The 20,949-nt window shown below is 55.2% G+C and overlaps 1 protein-coding gene across 2 annotated transcripts in view; it reads left to right on the top strand.

Annotated features, from left to right (window-relative positions):
* The window catches only part of INTS13 (integrator complex subunit 13), a 53,060-nt gene that overhangs the window by 15,299 nt on the left and 16,812 nt on the right, over window positions 1-20,949 (top strand). For both annotated transcript variants that reach the window (XM_029057785.1, XM_029057788.2), the window contains exons 6-10: window positions 2,646-2,726; window positions 5,086-5,176; window positions 12,050-12,178; window positions 13,815-13,899; window positions 18,904-18,990. In XM_029057785.1, the coding sequence (XP_028913618.1) occupies window positions 2,646-2,726; window positions 5,086-5,176; window positions 12,050-12,178; window positions 13,815-13,899; window positions 18,904-18,990 (473 nt within the window). The remainder of the gene's footprint in view (window positions 1-2,645; window positions 2,727-5,085; window positions 5,177-12,049; window positions 12,179-13,814; window positions 13,900-18,903; window positions 18,991-20,949) is intronic.

Here is a 20,949-nt window from a genome sequence, read left to right on the forward strand (position 1 = left end):
TTCCCGTGTCTATCTGTTGCCGAACTGTCCATTCCAAGCGCTCAGGACAGTGCTCTGCACACAGTAAGCGCTCAATAAATACGATTGAATGAGTGAATGAATGAATGGTCATGGTTATCGTTGATATTTCTGGAAGGCTTGTTGCGTGCAGAGCACTGTCCTAAGCGCTTGGGAGAGTACAGAACGACAGAACGTTCCCTGCCCACAACGAGTTTACGGTCTAGAGGGAGCGCCATCTTGGGCGTTGGGCTTGGCTTCCTTTGAAGTAGGAGGGAGTCCAATTTATTCATCCGATTAGTGAGAATAGCAGTACTAGTAATAATAATAATCAGGTATTTCTTAAGCGCCTACTACGTGCGGAATACTGTTCTAAGCGCTGGGGTAATAATAATAACGATGATATTTGTTGAGCGCTTACTGTGTGCCAAGCACTGGGGTAGATGCAAGGGAATCAGGTGGTCCCACGTGAGGCTCACAGTCTCAATCGCCATTTTACAGCTGAGGGAACTGAGGCCCAGAGAAGCGCAGTGCCTTGCCCCAGGTCACCCAGCAGACAAGGGGCGGAGCCGGGATTCGAACCCACGACCTCTGACTCCCAAGCCCGGGCTCTTGCCACTGAGCCACGCTGCTTCTTAATAACAGCGATCGTATTCATTATGCGCTAACTATGTGCCGGGCACTGTAGTAAGCGCTGGGGCAGAGTCGAGATTGTCAGGTTAGATCCTGGCCCTCGTGGGGCTCACAGTCTGAGTGGGAGGCACCGAATCCCCATTTTACAGATGAGGAAACCGAGGCACAGAGAACTGAAGTACCCTGCCCCAGGTCACCCAACAGAGAGTCAATCGGCGGTGTCTAGTGAGCGCTTCCTATGTGCAGAGCACTGCATTAAGCACTTGGGAGAGCAGAGTAAAAGAGAATTAGCCCACACGTTCCCTACCCATAAGGAGCTGCCGGTCCCGAGACCAGCGGCAGACCAGGATTAGAACCCGGGTCCTCTGACTCCCGAGCTCTGCTGCTTCCCAGAATCGGAAATTATGTCTTGGATTCTGCCCCGAACTCTTAAGACACTTGGGATTTCCACCGAAACCCGTGACTGCCTCGGGTACGTTTTGAACCCCGGTCGCCGAGGCTTCCTTAGAACTAATAATAATAAGCACGGCATTTGTTAAGCGCTCAACTACGCGCCAAGCATTGTGCTAAGCTCTGGGATAGGCGGTCAGGGTGGAAACGACCACCACCTTTCATTGATTCATTCGGTCGGATTTCTTGAGCGCTTACGGTGCGCGGAACACTGTACTAAGCACTTTGGGAGAGTGCAGAACAAGAATAAGCGGACGCATTCCCTGCCCACAACGGGCTTCCGGTCTAGAGTGCCCAGCGTCAGTAGGAGGGAGGTAGTAAACAGAGTAAAAATATCGATGACGGGGAAGATGGTATTCGTTAAGACCTTCATTCAGTCGTATTTATCGAGCGCTTACTATGTGCAGAGCACTGGACTAAGCGCTTGGAATGGACAATTCGGCAACAGATAGAGACGATCCCTGCCCGGTGACGGGCTCGCAGTGTAAACCGGGGAGACGGACGGCAGAGCAGAACAAAACAGAAACAAGACAATTCATTCAATAGTATTGATTGAGCGCTTACTATGTGCAGAGCACTGGACTAAGCGCTTGGAATGGACAGTTCGGCAACAGGTAGAGACGATCCCTGCCCAATGACGAGCTCGCAGTCCAAACAGGGGAGACGGACGGCACAGCAAAACAGAACATAAGAAAAACAAGACCATTCATTCAAGAGTATTGATTGAGCGCTTACTATGTGCAGAGCACTGGACTAAGCGCTTGGAATGGACAATTCGGCAACAGGTAGAGACGATCTCTGCCCGGTGACGGGCTCACATTCTCAATGGGGGAGACAGACAGCAAAGCAAAAGAGAACAAAACAAAAACAAGACAACAACATCGAGGTAAATAGAATCGAGGAGATGGACACCCCATAAGCAAAATAATTAGGGTAATAAGTAATGCATACAGATGAAAAAATATATACAAAAGCGCAGTTCTGAGCTCTGGAGTAGATATAGAGAAGCAGCGTGGCTCAGTGGAAAGAGCCCGGGCTTGGGAGCCAGAGGTCATGGGTTCGAATTCCGGCTCCGCCACTCGTCAGCTGTGTGACTGTGGGCAAGTCACTTCACTTCTCTCGGCCTCGGTGGCCTCATCTGGAAAATGGGGATGAAGACTGTGAGTGAGCCTCACGTGGGACAACCTGATGACCCTGAATCTCCCCCAGCGCTTAGAACAGTGCTCTGCACAGAGTAAGCGCTTAACAAATGCCAACATTATTATTATTATCATACGGAGCAATCAGGTGAGATCCGGTCCCCGTCCCTCACGGGGCTCGCAGTCTTCACCCCCCCATTCTACCGATGAGTTGACCGAGGCGACGCCCAAGGCGACCCAAGCAGACAAGCGGCGGAGCCGGGATCCGAACCCAGGTCCTCCTGGTTCCCGGGCCCGGGCTCTTCCCACGAGGCCGCCGCCGCTCCTCAGCACGTCCGCTCGAGACCCCGCGCGGGAGCGGCAGGGGAGGGGAAAGGGGGCGATCTGAGCCTTTCCGGTCATTCCGTCTTCTTTTTTGCCTCGCAGTGACAGTCACGTACGCATGCTTGAGGAGTGCGTCCAGGAAACCATCCACGAGCATAACAAGTTGGCCGCTAATTCCGATCAGTAAGTAGTCGGACCCCCGGGGAAGCCCGGGGTTGGGGGGGCGGTGTCCACCGGCGTCCCTCTGCTCATTTATTATCGCCCGGCTCTGGCCGTCACGGGCTCCGGGAAGCCCTGAACTGCCCGACCCCCTTTTTGTGGACGTTAGAGCCCCCCGGGCCTGCAGCCGATTTCAAGGTGGTCGGTCGGTTGTATCTATTGAGCGCCTACTCTGTCCGGAGCACTGTGCTAAGCGCTTGGGCGCGTACAACACTAAACAGCGTGGCTCAGGGGAAGGAGGTCATGGGTCGAATCCCGGCTCTGCCACTTGTCAGCTGGGTGATCGTGGGCAAGTCACTTCACTTCTCTGGGCCTCAGTTCCCTCGTCTGTAAAACGGGATGACGACCGTGAGCCTCACGTGGGACAACCCGATGACCCCGTATCTCCCCCAGCGCTTAGACCGGTGCTCTGCACATAGTGAGTGCTTAACAGATACCAATATTATTATTAAACACACACATTCCCTGCCCGCATGCAGCCTGAGGCGGGCAAATCGGTCATTTTGGGCATGTGACTCGCTGCCCCGTTTTTTTTCCTATATAATTAATAATCGTTACGGTATTTGTATTTGTTCAGGGCTTACTATGTGCCAAGCACTGTTCTCCAAGCGCTGGGGTAGATACAGGGTAATCGGGTTGTCCCACGTGAGGCTCACAGTCTTCATCCCCATTTTACAGATGAGGAAACTGAGGCCTGGAGGAAATGAAGTGACTTGCCCAAGGTCACACAGCTGTCAAGCGGCGGAGCCGGGATTAGGACACGTGACCTCTGACGCACAAGCCCGGGCTCTTCCCACCGAGCCGCGCTGCTTCCCGCTGTGTTCAGAGCACTGGACTAAGCGCTTGGGAGCGTACAACACTAAACGGACACATTCCCTGCCCACGTGCAGCTTGGGGCAGGCAAATCCGTCATTTTGGGCATGCGACTCGCCGCCCCGTTTTTTTCTCTTTTTTTCTATATAATCAACGATGATAATTATGGCATTTGGATTTGTTAAGCGCCTACTATGTGCCGAGCACTATACCGAGTGCTGGGGGAGATACAGGTTCATCAGGTTGTCCCACGTGGGGCTTACGGTCTCAATCCCCATTTTACAGATGAGGTAAATGAGGCACAGAGAAGTGAAGTGACCTGCCCACCGTCACACAGCTGACAAGTGGCAGAGCGGGGATTCGAACCCAGGATCTCCGACTCCCAAGCCCGGGCTCTTGCCACCGAGCCGCGCGGCTTCCCTTGTTCTCTTTGAGAGGCCAGATCCTTCCTTCTTGGATGCGACGGGGGGACGGGGACGTCGTCCAGCCGACCCAGTGAGACGGGAAAAGTGAGATCCTTCCCCGCGGGAGCTGTTATCCTCTTTTTTGGGTGGTTTTTTCCTTCTTCTTCTCCTGGTAACGCGTCTGTTTTGCTCCAGAGAGACTTTGCGGTGGACTTTTTAGAAGTGGTTCTTCTCGGTGTGTTTCCGCTCCTCACCCGAGACTAAAAATAAGTCTGCCGGGGAATGACATTCTTCCTATTTATAGGCAAGGGCCGGGATTATAGCAGTCAGTGGTGTTTATTCAGGGCTTAACTACGGGCGGAGTACGTGGCTCAGTGGAAAGATCGCGGGCCTAGGAGTCAGCGGCCATGGGTGCGAATGCCGGCTCCGCCACCCGTCAGCTGGGCGACTGTGGGCGAGTCACTTCGCTTCTCGGTGCCTCAGTGACCTCCCCTGGAAAATGGGAATGAAGACTGGGAGCCCCACGTGGGATACCCTGATGACCCTGTATCTCCCCCAGCGCTTAGGACAGTGCTCGGCACATAGGAAGCGCTTAACAAATGCCTACGTTATTATTTTTATTACCGTATCCATCATTTGGAAGAGTACAATACAGCCGAATTAGCCCATTCCGACTTGACCGTCTCCGACTGATCCCCTCTTTCCCTCTCCCGCTCCCACCTGCGTGGCCGTGACCCGCTCCCTTCATGCCTCCCCCATCCCACCTTGTCCGAATCTGTCATCTGTTTATTTCGATCGCCGTCCGTCTCCCCTCGTAGACTGTAAGTTGGTTGCGGGCAGCGAATGTGTCTGTTTCTCGTTCTGTTGGACTCTTCCGAGGGCTCTCGGCACAGCGCTCCGCACCCAGTGAGCGCTCGGCAGGTGCGATCGACCGTCTAGAGACCTCACTGAAGTCAGCCAACCCTTAAACGTTCAGAATCTGGAAGTCACGAGGGGGGACCGCGTGGTGGGGACGAATCCCCGTGAAGAAATCGATCCGGGTTTGCCCGAGGGGCGGTCGGCGAGTTCTGTTGTGAAATTCTAAATTACGGTTTCTGTTTTAAAAGTCTCATGCAGATCCAGAGGTGCGAACTGGTCCTCATCCACACCTACCCGGTGGGCGAAGATAGCTTAGTGTCCGATCGGCCGAAGAAGGAGGTAACCGGCTCTTTGGTTCCCTGGCGGGATCGGGCGACTGGGATGGCTCCGCGGCCGTTGTCGCGGTGTTTGTCGAGCGCCGTTCCCGACGCCGGGGTGGATCCGAGCCGATCGGACCCGATCCCCGTGCCCCGGGGGGCCCGGGGCAGAGCGGGGCTTAGAAGCCAGACCCTCCGGCCCGCGGGGCCGAGCTCCTTCCTCCAACCCACCCCACCGGGCCGGGCCCTCTCCGCTCGGCCGCCCCGCCTCTCCTCAACGGTTCCCGGAAAGCGGCTTCGGTGGGCGATGTGATTCTCAGCCTCGCTTTCCCCCGGCCGGGCGATGGGTCGGTCACTGGCGTCGCCGGGCCGCCGTCGGCGGCGCCCGGGACCTTTCCTCATCGGTGCCACGCGGTAGAAGTCAAGCCACCCCTCCGATGGGGAGGTTTTTGACTCGGTAGAGCCAACGTGCAGGGGAGGGACACGTCCACGCGCTTCCTCGTTCCGCCCGGGGTCCGGTCCCGGTCTGTGGTCAGAGGAGCCCGTTGGGCCGCCGCTTCTCCTTCCTGCTTCCAAGTGCTGCTCTCCCGCCGCTCCGTCGCCTGCTTCTCTCTCCGCTTGCCTCTGTCTCCGTGCCCTCCAGGCGCCCCACCCTGCGAGAGACTGCCCGCTCCTGTTAGGCGCCCTGGATTGCTGCGGGGTTTGCCCCTGGCTTGGAATGAATAGTAATAATAATAATGTCGGTATTTGTTAAGCGCCGACTATGAGCAGAGCACTGTTCTAAGCGCCGGGGTAGATACAGGGTCATCGGGTCGTCCCACGTGAGGCTCGCAGTGAACCCCCAGTTTCCAGATGAGGGAACTGAGGCCCAGAGAAGTGAAGTGACTCGCCCACGGTCACGCAGCTGCCGAGAGGCGGAGCCGGGATTCGAACCCATGACCTCTGACTCCCCAGCCCGGGCTCTTTCCGCCGAGCCACGCGGCTTCAGTGACCGTCCCCTGCCCGGCTCTTCCCCCTCTCTGCCCCTGCCCCCAGAGAGCCTTCCCCGCTGGACTCCCAACGGCCCGGGCACGTCGTCTAATCCGTCGGCGCCACGTCTTCAACCAGTCAGTCTCTCGGTGGTATTTACTGAGCGCGCCACTGCGTGCGGAGCACCGTGGAGGTCGGCGGCGAGATCGGGGAGGTGGAGCTGGTTGGCCACGGAGGAGCAAAGCGCGTGGGCTGGGTTCATTCGATGGTATTTATTGAGCGCTTACTGCCGGAGAAGCGGCGCGGCTCAGTGGAAGGAGCCCGGGCTGAGGAGTCGGACGTCACGGGTTCAAATCCCGGCTCCGCCCCCGTCAGCTGGGTGACTTTGGGCAAGTCACTTCCCTTCTCTGGGCCCCAGTGACCTCATCTGGAAAACGGGGATGAAGACTGGGAGCCCCACGGGGGCCAACCTGGTCACCTCGTATCCTCCCCAGCGCTTAGAACGGTGCTTGGCACATAGTAAGCGCTTAACGAATGCCAGCATTGTTATTACTGTGTGCAGAGCACTGGACTAGGCGCTTGGAATGTACAGCTGTAGTAGGAAAGCGGCGAGGTAGCGATTGTGGATTTATCGATCACTTACTCGTTTTTGAACTCTCTACTGGGAGAGCAAAATACCGTAAAATTAGTATTCATTCGATAGTATTTATTGAGCGCTCACTATGTGCAGAGCACTGTACTGAGCGCTTGGAATGAACAAGTCGGCAACAGATAGAGACGGTCCCTGCCCTTTGACGGGCTTACGGTCTAATTAGTAGACCCGGCCCCCTCCCTCAAGACGCTTACAGTCCAGTGGGGGAGACAGACCCTCCAGGGGAAGGATTCAGAGTATAATAATGATGGGATTTGTTAAGCGCTTACTACGTGCAAAGCACCGTTCTAAGCACTGGGGGGGGGGATACAAGGCGATCAGGTCGTCCCACGTGGGGCTCACAGTCTTCATCCCCACTTGACAGATGAGGGAACCGAGGCCCCGAGGAGTGACGCCACTTGCCCAAGGTCACCCAGCTGACGAGCGGCGGGGCCCGGGATTAATAATAATAATGCTGGTATTCGTTAAGCGCTTGCTATGTGCCGAGCACCGTTCTAAGCGCCGGGGGAGATCCGGGGTCATCGGGTCGTCCCACGTGAGGCTCACGGTCTTCATCCCCGTTTTACAGATGAGGGAACTGAGTCACAGAGAAGTGAAGTGACTTGCCCACGGTCACCCAGCCGACAGGTGGCGGAGCCGGGATTCGAACCCATGACCTCCGACTCCCCAGCCCGGCTCTTTCCACTGAGCCACGCCGCTTCTCTAGGTATGGACGGAAGCAGGGCGGCCTGAGGGATAGCGCACGGGCCCGGGAGGCGGAAGGATCTGGGTGACCTCGGGCAAGCCGTTTAACGTCTCCGGGCCTCAGCGACCTCATCTCTGGAGTGGGGAATGAAGACTCGTGAGCCCTGTGTGGGACATGAACTCGTTTCTACCCCAGTGTCTAGCACAGTGCCCGCCCATAGTGAGCGGTTAACAGATACCATTTAAAAACCCCAAACCAAGCGCCACGAGGGCGGTGGTGGGGTGAGTAGGGGGTTTTCTCGGTTTATCGGTCGGAGGACCCGGGTTCTAATTCCAGCTCCGCCGCCCGTCCGCTCTGCGACCTTGGATCGGTCACTTCACTTCTCAGGGAAGCGGGGAATCTGGAAAACGGGGCTCCATCAGCGGTGTTTCTTGAGGGCCCGTTGTGCGCCGAGCACTGTACCGAGCGTGTTTTGTTGTCCGTCTCCCCCCCTTCTAGGCCGTGAGCCCGTTGTCGGGAAGGGATCGGCTCTGTTGCCGAATCGTGATGATGATGATGATGATGGCGGCATTTGTTAAGCGCTTACTATGTGCCGAGCACCGATCTAAGCGCCGGGGGAGGATGCGAGGTGATCAGGTGGTCCCACGTGGGGCTCACGGTCTTCATCCCCATTGGACAGATGAGGGAACTGAGTCCCAGAGAAGTGAAGTGACTTGCCCAGGGTCACACAGCTGACAGGCGACGCAGCCGGGATTAGAACCCGTGACCTCTGACTCCCCAGCCCGGGCTCTTGCCGCTGAGCCACGCTGCGTACTCTCCGAGCGCTTAGTACGGTGCTCTGCACGCAGGAAGCGCTCAGTAAATGCGATGGAATGGACGAGTGAATGAGAGAGCGATGGAAGTGAGTAGGTAGACGGGTTCCCTGCCAACTACGAGCTCGCAGTCTCGATGGGGAGGCAGACGTGAATAGACATAAATAAATGGGTGCGCCCGTAATTGCTGTCGGGCGGAGAGAACGGGGAAGAGAGGGAGCAAATCTAAGTGCGAGGGCGACGCAGAAGGGAGTGGGACAAGAGGAATAATAATAATAATAATAATAATAATAATGTTGGCATTTAAGTGCTTACTACGGGCCAAGCTGTTCTGAACGCTGGGGTAATAAAAGTAATAATAATGTTGGTATTTGTTAAGCGCTCACTATGTGCCGATTACCCTGTATCTCCCCCAGCGCTTAGAACAGTGCCCTGCACGTAGTAAGCGCTTAACAAATACTAACATTATTATGACAGGGTCATCAGGTTGTCCCACGTGAGGCTCACAGTCTTCATCCCCATTTTACAGATGAGGGAACAGAGGCCCAGAGAAGTGAAGTGACTTGCCCAAAGTCCCACAGCTGGCAGGGGGTGGAGGCGGGATTAGAACCCATGACCTCTGACTCCCAAGCCCGGGCTCTTTCCACCGAGCCACGCTGCTTCTCGAGGTAGATACAGGGTAATGAGGTTGTCCCCCGTGGGGCTCCCAGACTTCATCCCCATTTTCCAGGTGAGGCCACTGAGGCCCAGAGAAGAATAATAATAATGTTGGTAATTGTCAAGCGCTTACTATGTGCAGAGCACAGTTCTAAGCGCTGGGGGAGACACAGGGTCATCGGGTCGTCCCACGTGAGGCTCGCGGTTAATCCCCATTTTACAGATGAGGTCACTGAGGCCCAGAGAAGTGAAGTGACTCGCCCACAGTCACACAGCTGACAAGTGGCAGAGCCGGGATTCAAACCCATGACCCGCCAAGCCCTCGCCACTAGGCCACGCTGCTTCTCTTCCCTGCCCCTCTGCTAGAGGGAGCAGCAAGACATGCTTGCCGGCGGCCGGCCTTTCTTTGCTTCACAGTTTCGTTCTCCTGAACCTCGGTCCTTTTGTATCGCTCAGAGTATTTTTTTCCATTTTCTTTTTTTTTTTTCCCCCCCCTCCTGGCCTAGAACTCTCTGTTCATCAGAAGAAAGTCTCGGGCTAAATAGCTCAGTGTGCCGAAAATAATAAGGTTATTGTGTTGTTTAAAATGAATTCATCCGAGCGGTTCTCCCACGAAACCCAAACAAGCGTTCTCGTTTGCCAAAGACGATAATATCTGATCTTTCCGATTGAGGAATGGCCCGCTTCGTCCTTCACCTCTGCGTGAAATGTCTGTTTTCTCCTCCGCTTCTACCCGGATGTGGCAGCGTAAGTGATGATGATGGTGGTGTTTGTTAGGCGCTTACGGTGTGCCGAGCTCTGAAGCAGCGTGGCTCAGTGGAAAGAGCACGGGCTCTGGAGTCAGAGGTCACGAGTTCGAATCCCGGCTCTGCCACTTGTCAGCTGTGGGACTGTGGGCGAGTCACTTCACTTCTCTGGGCCTCAGTGACCTCATCTGGAAAATGGGGATTAAGACTGTGAGCCCCACGTGGGACGACCTGATTCCGCCGTATCTCCCCCAGCGCTTAGAACGGTGCTCTGCACATAGTAAGCGCTTAACAAATACCAACATTATTATTATTACAAGTTAACGGGGTTGTCCCACGCGGGCTCACGGTCTTCATCCCCATTTTCCGGATGAGGGAACTGAGGCCCAGAGAAGTGAAGTGACTCGCCCGAAGTCACACAGCTGACAAGTGGCGGAGCCGGGATTCGAACCCACGACCTCTGACTCCCAAGCCCGGGCTCTTGCCACTGAGCCACGCGGCTTCTCCTAAGTGGGCTGGGGGAAGGACCGTTGGCCCTATTATGCCGCACTCCTTTTCCCAAACGCCCGGTACAGTGCCCTGCGCATAGTGAGCGCTCGGTGAATACCATCGATGGATCGATTGCAGAATAATAGTAATGATAGTATTTCGTCCATTCATTCGATAGTATTTAGTGAGCGCTTACTGTGTGCGGAGCACTGTACTAAGCGCTTGGAATGGACAGATCGGCAACAGATAGAGACAGTCCCTGCCCTTTGACGGGCTCACAGTCGTATTTCAGTGCTTACTATGTGCCAAGCACTGTTCTAAGCGCTGGGGCAATACAAGGTAATCAGGTTGTCCCATGCGGAGCCCACAGTCTCGATCCCCATTTTGCAGATGAGGGAACTGAGGTCCGGAGAAGTGAAGCCACTTGCCCACAGTCACACAGCTGACAAGTGAAGCAGCGTGGCTAATAATAATAATATTGGTATTTGTTAAGCGCTTACTATGTGCCGAGCACTGTTCTAAGCGCTGGGGTAGACACAGGGGAATCAGGTTGTCCCACGTGGGGCTCACAGTCTTAATCCCCATTTTACAGATGAGGGAACTGAGGCACAGAGAAGTTAAGTGACTTGCCCTAAGTGGACAGAGCCCGGGCTTGGGAGTCAGAGGTCGTGGGTTCGAATTCCGGCCCCGCCCCTTGTCAGCTGGGTGACTGTGGGCAAGTCACTTCACTTCTCTGGTCCTCGGTGACCTCATCTGTAAAATGGGGATGAAGGCAGTGAGCCCCACCTGGGGCAACCTGATTACCCTCTAACTCCCCCAGCGCTTAGAACGGTGCTCTGCACATAGTAAGCGCTTAACAAATACCAACATTATTATTGTTATTAAGTGGCGGAGCCAGAGTTCGAACCCACGACCTCTGACTCCCAAGGCTGGGCTCTTTCCACTGAGCCACGCGGTGGGGATGGTGGGGGGGAACGGACTATTTTTTTTGAGACTATGTCGATGCTTCCATTTTGCCTTCAAAACCTCCTCCTTGCTATAATTTTAGTCAAAGAAACAGTACCGTTCCATCTGCATTTAATAATGTTGGTATTTGTTAAGCGCTTGCTATGTGCAGAGCACCGTTCTAAGCGCTGGGGGAGACACGGGGGAATCAGGTGGTCCCACGTGGGGCTCACAGTCTTAATCCCCATTTTCCAGATGAGGTCACTGAGGCCCAGAGAAGTGAAGTGACTCGCCCACAGTCCCACAGCTGACAAGTGGCAGAGCTGGGATTCGAACTCGTGACCTCTGACTCCAGAGCCCGTGCTCTTTCCACTGAGCCACGCTGCTTCTCTAACATTTAACATCTGCATTTAACAGAGGAGGGAACCTGCAGCCCAGAGAAGCGAAGTGACTTGCCCGGGGGAGGTCCCACAGCAGGCGAGCGGCGGAGCCGGGATTAGAACCCATGACCTTCTGACTCCCGGGCCCGGGCCCTGTCTAGAGAAGCAGTGTGGCTCAGTGGAAAGAGCCCGGGCCCGGGAGTCAGAGGCCACGGGTTCGAATCCCAGCTCCGCCACTTGTCAGCTGTGGGACCGTGGGCCAGTCACTTCACTTGTCTGGGCCTCAGTGACCTCATCTGTAAAATGGGGATGAAGACCGCGAGCCTCACGTGGGACAACCTGACGGCCCCGTATCTCCCCCGGCGCTTAGAACGGTGCTCTGCACATAGCGGGCGCTTAACAAATACCAACGTTATCGTTACTATTATCACTTCGGGGGCACCGGAGGGCGGAAACGGCGCTTTGACTTTTACTTCCTTCGAGAAGCCCCGAGCGTTTCCTTGATAATGGGAAGCGCCCGCCTCCCGTCCTGACGCTCCCCCGCTTCCCGTCGTTTGTAGCTGTCCCCGGTGTTGAGCAGCGAAGTGCACAGCGTCCGCGCCGGAAGACACCTCGCTTCCAAGCTGAACGTCCTAGTTCAGCAACACTTCGACCTGGCCTCCACCACCATCACCAATATCCCCATGAAGGTCAGTCGTCCCGTCCGTCTCCCCCCTCCCCACCCCCCCTCTTGGGAGGCGCCGCGTCGGCGCCGGGCCCGCCGTTGGTTTGACGGGGATTTTGACGCCGTTTCTCTCCCCGCTTCCGTTCCGCTAGCCTACGCTCAGTGTCCGTGACCAGGTTAGTACACACCGGGGAGGATCACCGTCCAGAAAGCTCCGTCGATCGGATCAGGCGGCGGGACCGTCCTCTCCGGTCGCCGTGCCCCGGGGCCGAGTGTGACCCGTCCGTTCTCTAGGGAACCTTCGGTCTGGGATTCTGTCCCGGAGGGCCGGCTCGTCCGTTCCGTAGCGGCCGCGGCCGTTTTTCCTCTCCGCCCGCCCGACGACGGGCCGGCGGTTGGAATCCGGAGGGAGTCCGAGACCAGCGGGTCTCCGGGGCCCCGTGGGCGGAGCTCGGGGAGGCCTCGAGGAAAAGACGCCGAGACTCATTCGTTTGACGGCGGGGCGGATTAAAACCGCTTTTCCTCGGTGAGGTCTCGTGACACTTCTCCCCGCTCCTCCCTTCGGTCACCTGACCGTCTTCCCGCCTCCGCAGAGGCAGCCGCCCTCGGCTTCCGACACAACGTGGCAGACCGGCCGGGGTGGGGTGCCCAGAAGGCAGGGAAGGAAAAATGGCTAGATTTTTAAAATCGCTAGCTAGCGCTCCTTGGTAGACGCTGTACGGTCCTCCTGTCGTTTGTTCTGCGGACAGTGACCCGTCCGTAGCGGAGTTTATTCCCCCCTACGTCTCCGGTGGAATGCGAATGCCGATCCCAGCGGGAAAAGATCGATTTCAGTCGTATTTTGAATTCATTTGAGTTTGTGATTCCTAGAGCTGCGTGCCGCTGGTGTGGCTTTTCCTCCCACCTTTTGTCCTTTTAATGAGAGGGAACATCCGGTTCCCTCCGAACCCTCCCCCCCCCCATGAACGTTCCGTGTTGGGTCGGTGTCGGACGGGGCGTTTGCTGATCTCCCGCAACTATTTAAAGATGCTCGGCCCTCTCGAAAACCAGTCTTTGGCTCCCGGGCCCCCTCATCGTGATCGGAGTGAATTCGCCTTCCCGAATCTCCACCGTAAAATTCATTCAATAGTATTTATAGTATTTATTGAGCGCTTACTACGTGCAGAGCGCTGTACTGAGCGCTTGGAATGAACAAGTCGGCAACAGATAGAGACGGTCCCTGCCGTTTGACGGGCTTACGGTCTAATCGGGGGAGTGAGAGCGGAATAGTTTCTTACGGGGAGGGGAAAAAGCGGCCGAAAGGGTCTTTCCCTGTGAGCGCTGTTGGCGTCTGGTAAAATTGCGGTAAAGATTTCAGAGACGGCTAATCAGGTGTGACGTCCTCAGCTGCCGATCGCCCCCTTTTAGTTCAGACGTGTGAGACGATGGCGTCGTCCGTTCGCACCTCGTCGTGACTTTCTCCCCGACGGGCCGGGAATCCACGGGGCCCAGACGGTCCATCTTTAAATAGGCTGCGCCCTCAGCAAACGACCCAGAGCTCGTCGCGTCGTGTCCGACGACCCCGGAGGTGTCTTGGTCGCGAGCGAAAAGAAAAACGGGAGCGTCGGGTTGCCGTGCCTTCCGAAGACGCGTTTCAAAAACCTTTTCGTTTTCACCTCAAGGAAGAGCAGCACGCAAACACGTCGGCCAACTATGATGTGGAACTGCTCCATCACAAGGAAGCGCATGTAGATTTCATCAAAAGCGGTAAGTGAAAGATGATCAATACCGGAAGGGCGGGAACGGGAGGATTTCCAGGCAGCCGTTTAAAGCTTCGGGTGTTCCCCCAAAAGCTACTCCTGCGTTTTAGAATGGGATCGAAGCCACCCCCGCACTTGATTCCACGGCAGTCGCCGTCGGGATAATTAAAAACGAAACATCGAGGAATGCCCAGGATTGTGTCTCTTTAAGTAAGCGGGTGACATCTGACCGCTGTTTTATGAAATCGCAGGTGTTCAGATCGGTCGAAAGTGATAGCGAGAAGGAAGTGTTTGGCAAATAAGAAAGTGGTTTGGGGGGTCTTTCGGTTTTATTTTCTCTAAGGTCGGGAGGAGCAGGGAGGACGTTTAACGTGATTTTCTTCCGGGTCCATCCGAGTCTTTTTTTTCCAATCCCGGTAGATGCCGGTAGCCGTTTGTCAGCGCAGGGCTCTCTGACACTCTGTCACACAGAGGTTTGGGGGCTGTTTGACTTCTAGCGTGGCTCAGTGGGAAGAGCCCAGGCTTGGGAGTCAGAGGTCACGGGTTCGAATCGCGGCTCTGCCACCTGTCAGCTGTGTGACTGTGGGCAAGTCACTTCCCTGTGCCTCACTTCCCTCGTCTGTAAAATGGGGGTGAAGACCGTGAGCCTCACGTGGGACAACCCGATGACCCTGGCTCTACCCCAGCGCTTAGAACGGTGCTCTGCACATAGTAAGCGCTTAACAAATACCAACATTATTATTGTTATTATGCTAAAGCCTGCAGCAGACAAGCCGGGGGGAAGGCGGGCATGCGTATCTAGTACAGCAGCTGTGTTTCTCAGTATTTGCTCTCCTGACCTCAGTTTACTGTCTTTTTCTACTTCCCGTTCCCTCTTTGAATCAGTCGGTTGGTATGTATCGAGCGCTTCTTGTGTGCAGGGCATTCTACCAAGTGCTTGGGAGAGTGCAGTACTACCACTACTAATTTGGTATTTGTTAAGCGCTTACTATGTGCCGAGCCCTGTTCTAAGCACTGGGTAGATACCAGGTAATTAGGTTGTCCCCCGTGGGGCTCACAGTCTTCATCCCCATTTTCCAGATGAGAGAACTGAGGCACAGACGTGCCCAAAGTCACACAGCTGATAAGCTGATAATACAACAGAGATGATGATGATGATGATGATGATGATGGTATTAATTAAGCATTTACTATGTGCCAGGCACTTTTCTAAACGCTGGGGTAGATGCAAGATCATCGGGTTGGACACAATCCCTGTCCCCCAAGGGGCTCACAGTCTTAATCCCCATTTTATAGATGAGGTCACTGAGGCCCAGAGGAGTGAAGTGACTTGCCCAAGGTCACGCAACAGACTAGTGGCGGAGCCGGCATTAGAACCCATGACCTTCCGACTCCCGGGTCTGGGCTCTGTGCTGCTGAGAGACCCATTCGCACAATGAGCTTAGTAATAATGATGGGATTTGTTAAGCGCTTCCTGTGTGCCAAGCACTGTTCTAAGCACTGAGGGATCAGGTTGTCCCCCGTGGGGCTCCCAGTCTTCATCCCCATTTTACGGACGAGGGAACTGAGGCCCAGAGAAGTTAAGTTGCCCAGAGTCACCCAGCTGACGAGCGGCAGGGCCCAGGATTAGAACCCATGACCTCTGACTCCCCAGCCCGGGCTCTTGCCTGAGCCACGCTGCAGGCTTAGAGAGGATCTGAAGGTGCGTTTCAGGCCACTGCAGATGGGGAAAACTTTGACTTAGGAAAATATCTGATTAAGTAAAAAAAAAAACAAAAAAAACCAACCCAAAAGTAGGTAGATTCCTCTGTCTCCTCCCCTTTCCTCTCCAGTTCCTCGGTCAGGTATCATTTGGCCGACGTACGAATTGGGAAAACCCAGCCGCGTCGGCCGCCCGCTCCGTCGCTCTTGTTCTCTTTTGGGGAGGTGATAGAGTAGGATCGAGAAGCGGCGCGGCTCAGTGGAGAGAGCCCGGGCTGGGGAGTCAGAGGTCATGGGTTCGAATCCCAGCTCCGCCGCGCGTCAGCTGGGTGACTTTGGACAAGTCACTTCACTCCCCTGGGCCTAAGTTCCCTCATCTGTCAAATGGGGACGAAACCTGGGAGCCCCACGGGGGACAACCTCATGACCTTGTACCGATCCCAGCGTTCAGAACAGTGCCCCGGCACGTAGTAAGCGCTTAGCAAATACCATCGTTCATTATTATTAGATTTATAAAACCCAAAGGGGTCGAGTACTTGGCAAGCCCCCAAGGAAAGCCAGAGACATAATCAAGCCTTGGGGAAAAGGACCTTTTGAAGTTATAATTTAAGGAGGGTCTGTATTAGAAGAGGCACCCGTAGTACCGAAGTTCCTGCAACTTTCCGAAGAATAGTAAGTGTGATATTTGTGAAGCGCTTACTATATTCCAGGCACTGTACTAAGCGCTGGGGTGGATGCAAGAGAAGTAGCGTGGCTCCGTGGAAGGAGCCCGGGCTGGGAAGTCAGAGGTCATGGGTTCGAATTCCAGCTCCGCCGCTCGTCAGCTGTGTGACTTTGGGCAGGTCACTTCACCTCTCCGGGCCCCAGTTCCCCCAACTGTAAAACGGGGGTGAAGACTGTGAGCCCCACGGGGGACAACCTGCTCACCGTGTATCCTCCCCAGCGCTTAGAACGGTGCTCTGCACGTAGTAAGCGCTTAACAAATGCCGTCATTATCGTCACCCCACCGCCGTCCCATGGGGAACGACTGAGGCCCAGAGGCCAGCGTGGGACTCCTGGTCCCCGGTCAACTTATGCGCATACAAAGATGGTTGTCCGTGGCCTCGTGCTTCGGCAGGTCTGCAGCCCCCGCTGCTCCGTTCTCTCTCACCGCCCCACCTCTCGTCCCTCACAAAGCTTCCGCGGAAAACCAGCGGCCCGTTTGCCGACAACGGCAGGCGCCTCCGGGCTGGCCCCCGCCACGGACCCACCGCCAGCGATCCTCCGGGAAGCAGCGCCGTCTGTGGCTCTGTCAGACCGGGTTCTGAACGCTTCACCCCCGGTCGTGGGTTCTAATCTCCGCCCCGTCACTTGTCCGCTCTGTGACTTGGGGCAAGTCGCTTCACTTCTCCACGCCTCAGCGATCTCATCTGGAAAATGGGGATGGAGACCGGGAGCCCCACGTGGGACCGCCCGATCCCCTTTGCGTCCCCCTCGGCGTTTAGAACAGTGCTTCTTCGCACACGGTAAGCGCTTGAACAAATACCGTCATTATTATTAAGCTCGTTGTGGGAACGGGTCTCTCAGCAGCATAGAGCCCGGGCCCGGGCGTCAGAAGGTCATGGGTTCTGATCCCGGCCCCGCCCCGGTCTGTCGTGTGCCCTCCGCCCTCCTCGCTTTCGGTTCCTCAGTTTCCGCTCTCCGTTCGGCAGCTGGTTGGGTTATTCCCGTCACTTGACAGTAAGCTCGTTCTGGGCAAGGAATAATAATAATAATGATGATGGCATTTATTAAGCGCTTACTATGTGCCAAGCACTGTTCTGAACGCTGAGGGGGGGGATACAAGGTGATCAGTTTGTCCCCCGTGGGGCTCCCAGGCTTCATCCCCAGTTGACAGATGAGGGAACTGAGGCCCAGAGAAGCGAAGCGACTTGCCCGACGTCACGCGGCTGACGAACGGCGGAGCCGGGATTAGAACCCGCGCTATGCCGATGTCCGTTGGATAAATGCGGATTATTGTTGTAAGAATCGTGGTATTTGTGAAGCGCTTACCGTGTGACGGGCACCGCGCTGAGCTTCGGAGTGGATACAGGCAAATAGAGTCCCCGGCCCCCGTGGGGCTCACGGTGTCATGACCTTCTGACTCCCAGGCCCCCGCTCTGTCCACTCCGCCGTGCCGCTTTCTCCATCCCACTCCCAACCCCACAGCATTTATCTGTGCATCGTTAAAGTCTAAATTATCCGGGATTTATTCATATTAATGTCTGTCTCCCCCTCTGGACCGTCAGCTCGTTATGGGCAGGGAACGGGTCCGCTGATTCAGTGGTATTGTACTCTCCCAAGTGCTTAGTGGCGACTTAGTTCTGCGAATAGTAAGAGCTCAATATCATTGCCCTAGATTGAGGAAGGAGGGAGGGATCCCGCTTCTCCAGGAGAAGAAACTTCCTCAGAGAGGTTGCAAGCCCCGGAAAGTCTCAAAACACAAACCCACAGAGACACCCTCTGCCCCAGTGCCTCCCCCAAATCCCCGTATGGTTGCAAACGAAGAGCAGATGATATGGACGGCGGTCGGTCTCCCTCCTTTGACTGGGAGGGTGAACCTGTGAACGTTTCTGCCGCTCAAAAGCATAAGCATATATCTTTTCTCTTCAAAAGTCCTTGTGTCTTGCCTGGGGGTCAGAAGACCTGCCCCCTTCTACTTAAACCGTGCACCCCGTGCGGGCCGGGGACCGTGTCCGACGTAACCGAGCAGGTCCCCGGCGGTTAGAACGGTGTCTGCCACCCAGTAAGCGCTCAACAGATGCCCCAGCCGTCAGTGTAGACTCCGCTTTGGGCCGACCGTTGCGACCCCTCCCACGGTGTGGTCAAGACGGACGCGGTAAAACAGAGCTTCAGGCAATTCCGCGTCCCCGCTGGAGACCTGGAGCCGGGCGCAGGGCGTACGGCGTTCTCTTCTCGAGAAAGGAGCCGATTTTCTGAGCCGAAAGCTTCCTGAGGCGCACGTGACGAGGAGGCGAAAGAGAAGACAGCACCAGACACCGCGGGCGTCAACCCGGATGACGCAGCGAGAGACGACCTTTTCCGCGTGCACTCTGGGGCTGGTTTCTGGGTCCCCCGTTGCCCTTGTCAGTCACGTTTGCATCTGTGAGTGAACTCCACCGTTCAGTGGTGTCTTCTGCGAGTGTGGAGGACGACTACGTAAAGGTGGATTCCACCCTGGTCACTTCGAAATCAAGTCGAAGACAGATTTTACAACTCACAACCCCGGAGACCCGTCTGGGGAGGTGACCGCGCGAACCCTTTCAGTGGTAATATTTCTCTCTCTTTGCAGGAGATATACATTCGGGTAGCAGCAGGGAAGGCTCGTTTAAAGAAACCGTAACACTGAAGTGGTGCACTCCACGGACCAACAGTGTGGGTAGGTGGTTTTGCAAGAAATGAAAAACGGTGTGAAGGGATGCGCCCGGGAGCCGCCGTTCTTTAAGATTCTCTCGAGGGGTTTTTGGTGGGAAGGAGAGAGGAGGATGTTGTTGTTTTGGGTTTCTTTAAAGGAACAGACTTTTTGTGGCACACAATACCGGCTATTTTTCGGAGTATAAAAGTTAGCTGGTCTCCCGCTCAGAGCGATGCCACTCTGAGGTAAGGTGAGATATCTGAGGCAGGATGTTCAGAGGAGATCAGCCTTGTAATGCAATAGTGTTTGAGAGTCTTTCTCCTTCTGACCTTGTGACTCCCAGGCCCGTGCTCTATCCACTACTCCATGTTGCTTTTCATACCTACATACATGTACGCACACGTACTTTATAGTTTTTCGTGTATTTATATCATTATTATTATAATTGTGTTTGCTAAGCTCTTACGATGTGCCAAGCTGTGTAGTAAGCGCTGGGGTAGCTACAAGATAATGAGGTTGGACCCAGTCCTTAGCCCACAGGGGGCTCCCAGTCTAAGTAGAGGGAGTATTCAATAGTATTTTATTATTTATTCAACAGTATTTATTGAGCGCTCACTATGTGCAGAGCACTGTACTAAGCGCTTGGAATGTACAAATCGGTAACAGATAGAGACAGTCCCTGCCCTTTGACGGGCCTACGGTCTAATCGGGGGAGACGGGCAGACGAGAACAATGGCAAAAAAGAGAATCGAGGGGATGAGCATCTCATTAAAACAATAGCAAATAAATAGAATCAAGGTGATGATGTACATCTCATTAGCAAATAAATAGGGTAATGAATAAATAGGGTAATGAGTAGGACCGAGTCCCCGTTTTACACTTGAGGGAACCGAGGCACAGAGAAGTGAAGTGACTTATCCGTGGTCACGGAGCAGACAAGTGGCAAGATAGGATTTAGAACCCGGCTCCTCTGACTCCCAGGCCCAGGCTCTTTCCGTTTAGACCGTCCTGCTTCCTGGGGTAGGGTTAAAATGCTCAGCCAGATGGGTTAAAATGCTCAGCCAGATAGATGGTCAGTGGTAATCGGATTGTAAATTCCTTGACGGCACAGGTATCTGTTAATTCGATTTGCACGTTCCCAAACACTTAATACTGTGGTCTGCACGCAGTAAGCGCTCATAAATACTATCAATTGACTGGTTGATTGGCATTCGTTGCATGCAGATCACTGTACTGAGTCCTTGGGAGAATGCAAAACACAGTCCCTGCCCTCAACGAGTTTACAATCTAGCGGGCAAGATGGACACAAATTCTGTCCAGATAGAGGGGACTGGGAGGAGAAGATGGGCGTATTAGGCGGTGAAACGCGTCTTTCGGGTGAAAGTTGCCGAGTATACTGGTAAGTTTAGCCATAAATGCCCAGAATGACTGTAAACGTGGCCGGTGGGTTAGTGCCGCTTGAGGTGTTGGGAATTGAGCGGGGAAGACTTCCTGGGGCATTCAAGAGGACTTTGTAGATGGAGAGCGCTGTTGCCTGGTGGATCTGAAGAGGGAGGACGGTCGGGGAATGGCCTTGGGAGGCAGGAAGATCGCGAGTGAGGGCCAGTGGGAAGGCGAGTCCGGGAGAAGCGACGGGCGTGAGCTTCAAGGGAGTCGGAGAGGAGATTCAGACTCTCCATCCCCTCGCCCCTTCCCACCTCTCCTCCCTTCTGTCTTTCTACCGCCCACCCCGCACGCTCCGCTCCTCCGCCGCCCACCTCCTCGCCGTCCCTCGGTCTCGCCCGTCCCGCCGTCGACCCCCGGGCCGCGTCCTCCCGCCGTCCCGGAACGCCCTCCCTCCTCACCTCGGACAATCTAATTCTCTTCCCCTCTTCAAAGCCCTACTTAAAGCTCACCTCCTCCAAGAGGCCTTCCCACACTGAGCTCCCCCCATTTTCCCTCTGCACCCTCTACCCCCCCCTTCACCTCTCCGCAGCTAAACCC

The sequence above is a fragment of the Ornithorhynchus anatinus genome, chromosome 2, assembly GCF_004115215.2.
Source record: "Ornithorhynchus anatinus isolate Pmale09 chromosome 2, mOrnAna1.pri.v4, whole genome shotgun sequence".
Lineage (NCBI taxonomy): Eukaryota > Metazoa > Chordata > Mammalia > Monotremata > Ornithorhynchidae > Ornithorhynchus > Ornithorhynchus anatinus.